The sequence below is a fragment of the Sminthopsis crassicaudata genome, chromosome 1 (assembly GCF_048593235.1).
Source record: "Sminthopsis crassicaudata isolate SCR6 chromosome 1, ASM4859323v1, whole genome shotgun sequence".
NCBI classification, from domain to species: Eukaryota; Metazoa; Chordata; class Mammalia; order Dasyuromorphia; family Dasyuridae; genus Sminthopsis; species Sminthopsis crassicaudata.
The window spans coordinates 708,200,084-708,212,572 of NC_133617.1; the positions used below are offsets into that span (position 1 = coordinate 708,200,084).

The 12,489-nt window shown below is 33.9% G+C and overlaps 1 protein-coding gene across 2 annotated transcripts in view; it reads right to left on the reverse strand.

The window, feature by feature from the left end:
- Nucleotides 1-11,114: 11,114 nt before the first annotated feature.
- GRM7 (glutamate metabotropic receptor 7) overlaps nt 11,115-12,489 on the reverse strand; it is a 1,106,888-nt gene continuing 1,105,513 nt past the window's right edge. For both annotated transcript variants that reach the window (XM_074284035.1, XM_074284034.1), the window contains one exon: nt 11,115-11,898. In XM_074284035.1, the coding sequence (XP_074140136.1) occupies nt 11,849-11,898 (50 nt within the window). In that variant the 3' untranslated portion in view covers nt 11,115-11,848. The remainder of the gene's footprint in view (nt 11,899-12,489) is intronic.

The window sequence follows — 12,489 nt, forward strand, 5'->3', positions numbered from 1 at the left end:
GTGCTATATTGCAGTTACCCCTTTTATGTGAGGGATGGGCTGGTTACCCAGATCCCTTCCAATTTACAAATTTAGTCTTTTTTTTTTTTTTTCTTTTGTCATTAGATTGTAAACTACTTCAGGGCAAGTATTATTTTACTTCCTTTTGTATTCTCCTCCCCTATCCCATCCCAGCATAGTAGTATACTGGTATATAGTAGGTGCTTAATAAATGTTTTCTGATTGATCCATTATTATATCTCCAGCAAGGAACAGAATGCTTGACACAGAATAACCTTGATTAAAACTTACTTCATCAAATTGAATTGTTGCATTTAATGTCTTATCCAACTCCAACATTTTTCAGCTAATCAGACTCAGTGTCAAAGAGATCCTTTAACAGGACATACTATTTACAATTTGGCTCCTTTTAAATGTGTCATATACATACACACACTTAAATTAAAAGTAAAAAATCAAAAAGATGCACCTAGCATGATTGACAGGTTGCTACAAAAACATATTTTTAAAAATCATATCGGCATATAGCAGCATTCCTAAATCTGTTTCTCTCTTGGGCAGAGTGCATATCAGCTGTCAGATTTTCTGTAGCTGCTGATTACTTTCATTAGTGTAATTTATCCGGTTGTCTAGATAAAATGGGAAGACACAGACTTGGGAAATTCATCTTTAATTGGCTAGGACCCAATTTCAGATGAGCCTGCTGCCAGTAGGGATGGCATTTCTTATTCTACCTGTAAAATGGGAATTTTCAGACATTTCCTTTGTCTATCCTCTTTCATTGATCTTTTCACCTACATCTTTTCCCATTTTATGACTATTTTCAGTAAGGGAATGAAGAGCAAGTTGGAGTAATGTTACCATTACTCATTCAGAGTTTGGTAGTACAATAAAATCCCACATGTTCATTTTGTAGAAGCTTTTATTTCCAAACCTTCTATTGAAACAACATACAAATTCTTGTTGTCTTAGACAAACTGAGACCAGAAAAAGATTGGGATTTAGAAAAGACAAAGTCACTTTATCTTGGGTCATTGCAAAGTGTTAGACATGATGGTATGTGTTTGCCAATGATATCCAGCAATGTCATGTAAATATTTTGTAATTAATAGCATTTTTTTTGTAATTATAAGCAAAGACAGTTTTTAACATTCATCTTTGTAAAATTTTGAGTTCCAATTTTTTTTCCTCCCTCCCTTCTTTTCTCTTCCACAAGACAGCAAGAAATCTGATATCGATTATACATATACAATCATGTTAAATGTATTTCCACATTAATCATGTTTTGAAAGAAGATACAGACAGAATAAAAGAGAAAAACCATGAGAAATAAAAAACCAAAAACCAAAAAAAAAAGCAAAATATTATATTTTGATATGCATTCAGACTTCATAGTTCTTTGTATGTTGATAGCATTTTCCATTATTAGTCTTTTGGAATTGTCTTAGATCATTGCTTTGCTGAGAAGAGCAAAATGTATCATAATTGATCATCACACAATGTCACTGTTATTGTGTACGATGTTTTCTTGGTTCCACTCATTTCATTCAGCATCAGTTGCATAAGAAATTTTTTAATGGGAGATTTAAGCCATAGGAAAATCTTCTGTTTATGGTGGGATTTTAAACGTGCTGTATATAGGTTATCTATTAACTGAATCTTGTGATAATTGCTGAGTGAAAACCGCAACAATGTGAAAAAAAGATTATTTTAACAATCAGTGTTTGGAAAGTGAAGTAGAAATCTAACAGTTGTATACTATAAGAAGGTCAAAGACAGAGGAATGACCCATATGTGCAGAAATATTTATAATAGCACTTTTGCTTGCAGCAAGGAATTATAATGAGATTAAGTGTCCATCACAGATGGTAAAGGCTGAACAAATCATGATGCATGAAGGGAAAGGAATATAATTGCATCATAAGAAATGATGAATATGAAGGGATCAGAGAAACATGAAATGAATGGGTGGAAAGTAAAATAAATAAAGCTAGTAGAATGATTTATTCAGTGATCACAAAAATATAAAGGATGACATCTTTGAAACACTTTAGAACTCAGATCAAAATAATAATATAATGTTAAAAGACTATTTATATTTTAAAAATATTTTATTTTTACTCCAAATAGAAAAAAATACTTCCTTATTAAGTATAATGTATAGTTGAAAACAACAACTATATGTAAGAGAAGTTCATTATTTCATATACAATTATCCTTTCCATATTATTGGAGTTGAGAACAGAACACTTCTGTGACCTGGAAATTCACCTAAAAGTTTTTGGTCCTCTCTTCATATCAGTATAGTATGAATTATTATGGTACTAAAAATAGAATACATTTATATTATAAAATACTATACATATATTTTATGCATTTCTGGGTTTTGGAACTTTTTCTATGTTATCTTCTGTTCTATATATGTCACCTGTGATTTCCACAAAATTAGCCAAAAATTTCCATTGGAAAACTTTTTTTTCTCAATAGGGAAAGTTGTGATCAGGAAGGGATAATTGCATTATTATTCATTTTTTATGTTGAGATGTAACCCATTTTGTTTTTAAAGAAAACTATGATAAAGTTGGTTTCTGTATAACTATAATTATTTGTTAAAAGGGAGGGCTTTTATTATAAAGAAGAGGTTGTTAGTAAAAGAGATTTAAAAGATTAAATAATAAAAATAGCTAGCATTTATATAGAACTTTAAGGTTTCTAAGCATTATACTGCATATCTCTTTTTATTTTCAAATGATCCAGGACACTAGGTGCTAGTAATTTTATAAAAGAGAAACTGGCCATCTGAAGTAAAGTGACTTGTTAGCTGTCAAGCAGTTATGTATCTGAAGCAGAATTCACACAGATTTTCCTGATTCCAAGTACAGCTATCTATTCTCTCCACCAACTAACTGTCTTAGTGGAGAAACAAACAAAATATGAATAAAACATTTTAAAAATAAATAGAAGGAATAAAATAACACAAATAGGATGATTTCATCATCTCTGTTAAATTGGCAGTATTTCATAATTTCTTATATTCTTCCTCTTTGTTCTTAGTGTATTGAAATATCTGTATTTGTTGTTGACTGTTCAGTTCATAATGAAAAGAAAACAAGTAAAAAAAATAAGTTTAGTGGATAAATGATATATTGGTTAGATTATGCTATGCACAAAATTGGGAAGCCTATAGCACTGATCCATTTATATACATCTTTGACAAGTGTTGCAGATGGGTAATGAGTTGGGTTAGATTGAACAGGAGGAGATCTGTCTTGAATACATTTGGGGAATTGCTAAGTGCTCCCAAAGATATTGAAAAAGCCCTTCACACCAATATTCTTGTAGTGATGTCATATGTTTGTGAATCCCCAAACTACAAACTCTCAAAAGTACTCAAATTATTGTTAACCCAAAAGACAACAGAAACATGCTTATATGGCCAGCTTTGGGAGGGGTGTATATGTTAGCAATCAAGGTTTATTTAAGAATTACTACAAAGGTAAACATTGATTAATACATCTGTGTATCTTTCTGTCTAGATATGCCAGGAAAAAGAGTGCTCATTCTCAAAGAGAGAAGGAAATACTGCTTAACAACCTGTGTGATCCATTTATATCCTTGAGATGCTAAACAAACAAAAGGAAGGCTACAGACTTTTAGAAAGGACCCATAGGAGCAAAAAGCACAAGAGTTGCACAGCAACAGTTGTAAATTTCTTATTTCAAGGGAATACCAACCCCAATACATATCTTTCATGTATCAAAGGTAGCAGTACTCTGTTGACACTCTGTCCACTTAAACAGTCTATTAAACATATAAGTTCTACAAATCTAAAAATCATAGGCATGTTGATCTAAAATATACTAGGCTCTTAGAAGGGAAACAAATATCAGAAGTCACCAAATAGAATCTGAACCTGAAGTGAAATAATAGAGCATTGGACTTGGAGTCAGGAGGACCAAGTTCAAATTTTGCCTCAAGCATGTATTAGTTGTGTGACTCTGGGCAAGTCATTTAGTTGCTGTCTCCCTCAGTTTCTCCATCTGCAAAGTGGGAATAATTATAGCCCCTAATTCTTAAGGTTGTTGAAAGATAAAATAAATGTTTTGCATACCTTTAAAGTGTTATATACATGTCAGTTATTGCTGCTATTATTATCATTATTATTTTATCCTTAATTGGTAATAATACAGCCTTTACTTGATGATTTCCGAGGAATTGGCATCATCTTAAGAAAGACCTTTCCTTCTGAGAATAGAGCCATCATTAGAATTTCTAATTGATTAATATTTCTATGCTCTCAGAAACAGTATAGACAGACTCTATATATCTACAGAATGAATAGACAATTTAAAGCTAAGACAATTATTTTTTTTCTCTCCAGAAGGAACCTTGATTGCCCTAAATTCTATTGCACTTAGAGGTTTACTGTTAACCACTAAGCGGATGAGATAAATTTTGTTGTTTTCTGGCTCAGTGGCTGAGTTTAGGACTTGCTCAAGCTCTGAGGTACCATTTATTCTAGTTGCTTTAACAAGGGCCCCAGCCAGATTGCTGCTTCACTCCAAGATAGGGATGATTGCTCTGTATGAAAACATTATTTTCCTTTCTAGTCATGAATAAGCTCCTGTAGTGGAGAGGCAAAGTAATTTTGCAATTAGGGTACCAGGTGTGTAGACAATCAGGTTGGATTTCTATGTCTTTCACCACACACAGAGCATCAAAGCATTGAGTGCCATAGGAAAAGGGTGTTAAATTGAATTTTTCCCTGAGAAGGGGAAAGAAGAAATATGTTGGTCTTTTTATAAGCTCCAAACTCTACCCACTCTTCCCATTTCCAGAAAGATGACAAGTCACATATTTCATATAGACAATGGAGGTCATTCTTCCTGAGTATCTTCACTTTCTGTTTCTACTCCCTCAGAACCTCTCGGTAACCATCTCTTTTTTTCCTGTTTGCAGAGAGTCATTTCTGTGCCTTTATTTAAAAAAAATATATATAACTTTAGCTTCAAAGCTAAACCCAATTGCTACATCTTCTTTGATGCCTTCTCTAATTCCTGGTGAATAATGTTTTATGTTATTATGTAATTAGATTAACAATATATTTCAGAATTCACTTAAGCCTTTACTTGCCTCTCTTTGATGTTATTATCCCATAATATCTTGTATGTCATATATCCCTGCTAAATTATAAATTTTATGAAGACAGGAAATAGGTCTTATTAAACTTCATTTCTCTAGGATCTAATATAGTGCTTCATGTGGGGTGGAGGTGCAACTTCTACTTGAATTTGACTTATAAGGCTATGGCTAAATAAAGAAAAAAAAAATGTAGGAAGATACTGAAATAATAATTCAGGGAATCTTTCCAGTATAGATGCTCTAACAAAATTACAATGGGCTCAAAGTCAGCCTTAGATTCCAATCTTAACTTTTCTGTTGACCAACTGTGTCACCTTGGCCAAGACATTTATCTTTACTGGACCTACATTTTTATTGTGTTTAAAGTAAAGGAATTGGTTTAGATCATTGGAAAGAACTCTTCTATCTTTATAACAGTATAATGCTGGGGGTGTGGTAAGTAAATGCAATAAAGGTAAACTGAGGTAAGTTTTCTGAGAAAAATCAGTTTATTAATAGTGCAGATATATTTGTTAACAAAGTAGGTCAGTCTGGCCACCTCAGTAAGGTCAGTGATACCAATGAGAAGGCAGGAGAGAGGGAAATGGAGAAGAAGGGAACACTATTTGTTGACACTCAGAAAAAGATGTAACCAGGTAGTTGGGGAACATTATAATTGGCTACAATGGGGAAAGTGGATTTACCTTCAGGTATAGTTAACTTGACATCTTTCTGACAATTAAGAAATATTAATTTTTTATGTGACTCATCTGTCTCTTGTAGTCTTTGTTAGGAGGCCAGAACAACTCAGTTTTATATCCAAAAATGGAAGATCAAACTTCCTCTAAATGTATAAGTACAGACAAATTCTTTTTTTGGAGGGATGATACCAGATCAAGTTAGTTGAGGGTTAGAGAGAACAAACAGATTTCCCAGAACCTAACTACATATGTGAAAATAACATTCCCTTTCTTTTTTTCTTTCTTTTTTTTTTTTTTTTTTTTTTTTGAGGCTGTGGTTAAGTGACTTGCCCAGGTTCACACAGCTAGGAGGTGTTTAAGTGTCTGAGATCAGATTTGAACTCAGGTCCTCCTGAATTCAGGGCTGGTGCTCTATCCACTGTGCCACCTAGCTGCCCCAGTTAACATTCCCTTTCAGTGGGACTTATGAACTGGCTCAGAGGTACAATTACATTCTTGACCTTAATTCTAGAACTAAGAATTGTAGCTTAATAAGTGAGGAAAAGAGTCAAGTACTGAATAGAATCAACTATTAAATGATCCAGAATAATTCAGATTTCTAAAGAGTAAGGGGAAAGCAATACCTTTTTAATTTTTTGAAATGATTTTTGCTTAAAATATCCATATATTTATCTGAACCAATTCAATTTTCTTAAATTCACTTTTCCTAAATAGGTCCAGCCTTAAGTCCAAAATAATATTTTTTAAAATACAAAAGTAACACATTTTATGTGATAATTAAAGGCAAAATTAACTATCTTTTCTTTTAAGTCTCTGCCATGTGCAAATTTTTCCATTCCTTATTCTGTGTGTTCATTTGTGCTATTTTTTACATTGTCCATGTCATTCCAACTTGCTTCCTGATTTCTCTTTCCTCTAACTCTCTCTTATCCCACTGAATACTAAAATCTAGGAAGTAAACTTATAGGCCATCAAGTCCAAACTATACCTAATAAAGGATTCTTGACATCATGGCTTCCAATACCTCATCCAGCTGTTTGTTAAAAATCATCAGTGAGGAGGACCGCACAGCTCTGGGAAAGATTCATTCTACTTCTAGAGAGTTTTCATCATTGGTAAGCTTCCCCTTGTGTCAAGTTGTCTAGCTTCTAGTAATTTTACCTAATTCAGCCCTCTTAGACTAAGCAGAAGTCTAATGATTCCTCCAACATGTAAAAAAAATTCAGATTCTTGAAGATGGCTACCATATTCCCTTCAATTCTTTTCTTCGTCAGATATTCCTGGGACATTTAGATGATTTTGTTACAGCTGAAACTCATAACCTTTTATGGCTACCCTGTTTATCTCTAATTTATCAAAATCCTTTATAATATGTGTCACTCAGAAATGAATATACTGCTCAGATATAATCTCAAGACTGAAGATGAAGTCACTATCACTTCCATGTTCTTGACATTGTAGCTCCTGTCTTCATGCAACTTAAGCCCATGTTAAATAGCTTGGTTGAAACCAAGCATTATTGAGTAATGAACAGCTTACAATCTACTTATATCAGCAGAACTTTTACATTAATATCTAATATTTATGTTGATGAAAATAATATAAAAATAGCTAACATATATATGTGTCAACTTTGTGCTAAGCATTGTGGTAGGTGATAGGTGATTTACAAATATTATCTCATTTGAAGATCCCAACAAGCTTGGAAGATAGATTATTATTATTGCCATTTTATAATTGAAGAAACTGAGATAGGAAAGTTAAGTGACTTCTCTGAGGTCTAGTAAATGTATTGTGTCATTTAGATTCTAATTGCCTAAACCTTATTAGAATTATTTAAATCCTGCCTTGCTTTAAGGTTCAGTTTCAAATCAATCTTTTGCCCCAGAGATCTTCAAACTAAGGTACTCTCACCACCATACTCAAGCATGTGCTATCTAGGGCTGTCTGTTATAATTTTACAAAATAGGCATAAAATATCATATACTGGGAAGTACCTTCTGCAAACATATGTCACTATCTCCTCCTTTTGCCTGCCCCAATTCCATCACAGAAATTTTTGTTTTCTTGTTTTCTAGTGGAATATTAGCATATGCCTTTGGACTTAGACATCCTCAATGTAGGGAGATCCTAAAATTTTCCATCTTCACCTACCAACTCACCTTCTTTAATTCACATGTCCTAAAGGTTCAACCTCTTTTATGAAGTCTTGAGTCATCTAATGGCCAGTACTTACTGGTGTCATGTTCTTTTGGACTCATTTAACCTCTGTTCAAATTTACAGGTTCATCCAGTTAAAGTTTCCATTTATCACCAAAGCCAATGGTCTCAGTTAAATCTGGCTTTACATCAACTCTCCCTTCCCTCTTTCTAGCCCCACTGGGCTGTATCCATACACACACACACACACACACACACACACACACACACACACACACACACCTGGATCTTTTGGATCCTTTAGACTCTGTTAATCTTGTTTCAAAATTAAAAGTCCTTCTAGTGCTTAGAGGTTCTTATCCTATTCTAAATGACCAATATAGTATTGTTTTCCAGTCACTTCTTTACATTTCCTCACCAGGAGACAATTGTTTGTTCCCAAACAAAATATTTCTCCATTCTTTTTGTTCTCATGTTTTGTGCAAACTTGGATTTTGCCAATCTCTACTAGTAGAAAAAAAGTGATTTTACTGTGAAAGAAATAAATCACATATCTAAATTAGCATGAGGTAACCTCACCATTTGGCTCCAATGTCATTGTATGGCTTAGCTAAGATTTACAAATGTAGATAATTTTCCATTCTCTATAGTGATGAGAAATTCAAAACAATAGAAAATTCAAAATTAATACTATCATGAACAAATGGATAGTATACAATGTCATGCATGGTGTTTTGTTGCTGTTTTCATAGAAAGCATGAACCATGAATATAAATTGTCACCTTGATTTAGATAGGTTAATGTCAGACCACATTGATGTGAGTTTACTTTTTCTTCAAATACATGTGGGATACAGTGAAGAATATTAGTGTGTAAGTGATTCTGATTTACAAGAGATTTAATTTCATTTTAGCCTAGGGTCCTATATGTGCTACTTATTTTATATTTTCTCCTTCATTCACACAATGATCTACCCAAACTGACCAATTTTCTGTTTTTTTTGTTTTTTGTTTTTTTTTCCTATATCACATTCCATCTCTTATCTCTGCCTTCACATATCCTGTGCCCTATAGTAGGAAAACATCATCTTGTTACCTCTCCTTAGAAAGTCCATTGCTGTACAGTCATTTTTCAGTCTTGTCTGACTCATCATGATCTTTTTATGGGTTTTCTTAGCAAAAGTACTAGAATGGTTTGCCATTTCTTTCTCCAGCTTATTTTGCAGATGAGGAAACTGAGGCAAACAAGATTAAGTGACTTACCCAGGATCACATAGCTAGTCAAGTGAGTTTGGATTTAAACTCAGTTCTTCCTGACTCCAGGCCAGGCACTTTATCTACTGCTCCACCTAGGTGTCTCTTTTGGAAACTGTAAGTTTCTTCAAAATTCAATTTGATTACAACTTCCTATATAGATTTATAGATCCTCTCAGTTGGTAGTCTGATGTCAAAATTGATTTATACTCACTATGTCTCAATTTCAAATTATTTATTCTCATGCTGTTTCTCTTGTAGCTTGATAGTCACTTAAAAACACTTACTGAAAGGACCCACATGTGCAAAAGTGTTTGTAGCAGTTCTTTTTGTGGTAGTGAGGAATTAAAAATTGAGTGTATGCCCACCAATTAGAGAATGGCTGAATAAGTTATGGTATAGGGATATAATGATATACTATTGTTCTATAAGAAATGATGAGAAGGATGATTTCAGAAAAAAAACAAAAAACTGGAAACACTTACATGAACTGATGCTGAATGAAGTGAGTAGAATCAGGAGGACATTTTACACAGGAATAGCAAGATGATGATCTACTATGATTGGCTTAGTTCTTCTCAGCAATACATTGATCCAAAATAATTCCAATACACTTGAGTTGGAAGATGCCATCTGCTTTCAGAGAGAGAACTATGAAATCTGAATATGGGATCAAAGCATGATACTTTCATGGTTTTTTCTTTTTCCTTGTGGCTTTTCCCTTTTTTCTCATTTTAGTTTCACAACATGACTACTGTGGAAATATGTTGAAAATGATTGTACATCTATAACCTATGTAAAATTGCTTGCTGCCTTCAGCAGAGGGATATAAGGAAATGGAAGGAGAAAAAATTAGAATTCAAAATCTTACAAAAGTGAGTATTTTTGGACTATCTTTGAATGAAATTGGAAAAAACAAAATACTATTGAAATTAAAAAAAAAAAAAAGGAGAAGAAACTGCTTTTTCAAACAACAAAAATATTTGTTGATTGACCCAATGATTATGATTCTGTAGTAAAGTATTTGACCACTACTGAAAATATGGAAAAAAGTTTGTCCTTTCATTGCTCTCTCCTACTCTTTTGTCATGTTTCCTCTTTCTGTCAAATGTCTTTTTTTGCTGGTTGGGTCAACTAGCCTTTAATGAGCTGCCTCATTTCAAATACCATATTCTGGGTAAGTTCCTGGGAACATAACACAACACTTACATCAATCTTGTCCCCATTATTTGTCTGTCTCAGGGGTCTTCACTTATTCCAGGATCAAGAGATCTAGATCTTTAAAAATGTCAGAAATCTGATCTCCAGTTAAGGGAGCTTTTGCTACTAGATTTCACGTCTTTAAAGAGCTTCAAGAAGTTTGGCCTTATTTTTGCACATGTCCCTTAGCTAAGACCTTCATGAAATACACTCTAACTGGGGGGGGGGAGGGAAGAACTGAAAATATTTATTGCAGTGAATAAAAAAGTTAACCAAAGTCTTTTATTGATACATTCTTGGACAATATCACAGATTTGAAAGAGAATGGAAAGGGGGGAGTTTCGCGGCACGGGTTGATCCACTAAATTGGCACATAAGCAGCAAGATTAACGAAATTACTTCTTACAAACAGTAAAAAACATACATGCTTTTTTTTAAAGTTCTTATCACACTGGTCAGTCATAGAGGGGCATCAACAAAACCTCAAGACATGAAAAATCCATAGTCTTTCTTCCAAATACCTTAATTATTAAAATTATTGCAAAATATTCATATACCCTAATTAAAGTAACAAAATCGAACACAAATACAAATATCAAACATAAATTTTGAACATGTACTGTAAGATACATTACTGGCATGCATTCCAAATATCAAGACCTCTATTCAAGTCCATCGATTCCTTTTTTTGTTCTTTGTTTTTTTTTTTATTCCATCCTTGCAGCCTATCATACTGAGGATAGATAGGTGGGGCATACTTTCTCAGCACAGTTTTTGGTCTTTAAATATCTTTTTTTTTCTTAAAAAAAATAACATATATGATCTGCTGTGGTACAATAATAATAATTATACAATAATGTACAGATATAGTTTTTGTCTGCCGAGATTTTGTTTGTTGGTTGGTTGGTTTGTTTCCAAATAATCTGTCATCTGAGAGAGTAGGGCTCTGAGAGAACTTGGGCATTCAAAACAAACAGTGAACTTGGATACAACATTGGATGGCAATATGCAAAAAATCCTCACAAACTGTACAGAAAGTTTCAAAACCTTGCAGTCTGGAAGTACATACATAGAAAGACAGATTTGCCCCTGGAAAGTCACTGCTGCTCTTTGCAGTTCACCCATAAGGAGCCTGGAAGTTGAGTTCCGTATCTCCTAGTCACAGAGAAGGCCCAAGACCACAGCCGAATGGCAGTGCGGATGCCAGTGACTTATTAAGCCAGGAAAAATTAAGAATATTTCAGAAGCAGCTGTTTAGGATGCTTGGATCCTCTAGCATTGGTCTCCAGTAACTGCCTGGCCATTTGACTCCTCCAAGGATGGTAGGCGGCAGGACAGGAAGAGTCCGTGCCAGGTTGGGTGACTGAATAACTGAAGATCTCCAACCTCTTCCCTCATTTCAGATGGGATAGGTTAGATGACCAGGTTATTATAACTGACGTACTTCTTTTTTGCAGCAGGGCCTGAAAGAGAAAAGCAACAGAAAAAAAATCACCTGGAGCAATATACCCATTTACAGAGATAAAGCACTACCATCATTCTCCCAAAGCCAAGACTCCTAAATTGAAATGGACTTCAGCAGCCCTTTGGACCAACCCTACCTACAATAAAATTATCTCTTCTCTACATGAAAAGCAGCTCGAGCCATGCACAACTGGAAGGCTTCTACCAAGGGGAACCCACAGCCTCCTGAAGCAACTTGTTCCACAACTAAATAGTCCTAATTATTAAAATTGTTTTTCTCTATTTCAATCCTAAAACTACCATTTTTCAACTTCTACCCACTGCTTAGTTTGAGTCATTGGAATGAAGTACAACAAGCCTAATGGTTCTTCTAGTTGACAGGTAGAAATTCATCTGCCAATTAACTATGTTTACAATGTTGGAGATGTAAGAGAAAGGGAGAGGAGAGATACAGAAGACTTACTTATCTATCATAAGATAAGAGACAAGCTTTTTGCATGATTTCACATATATAAGTGCTAATTTTTGAGAATGTAGTGGATTCTTGTTCAATAAATCCTTAGTTCCACAATATTATTATCTCAAGCATT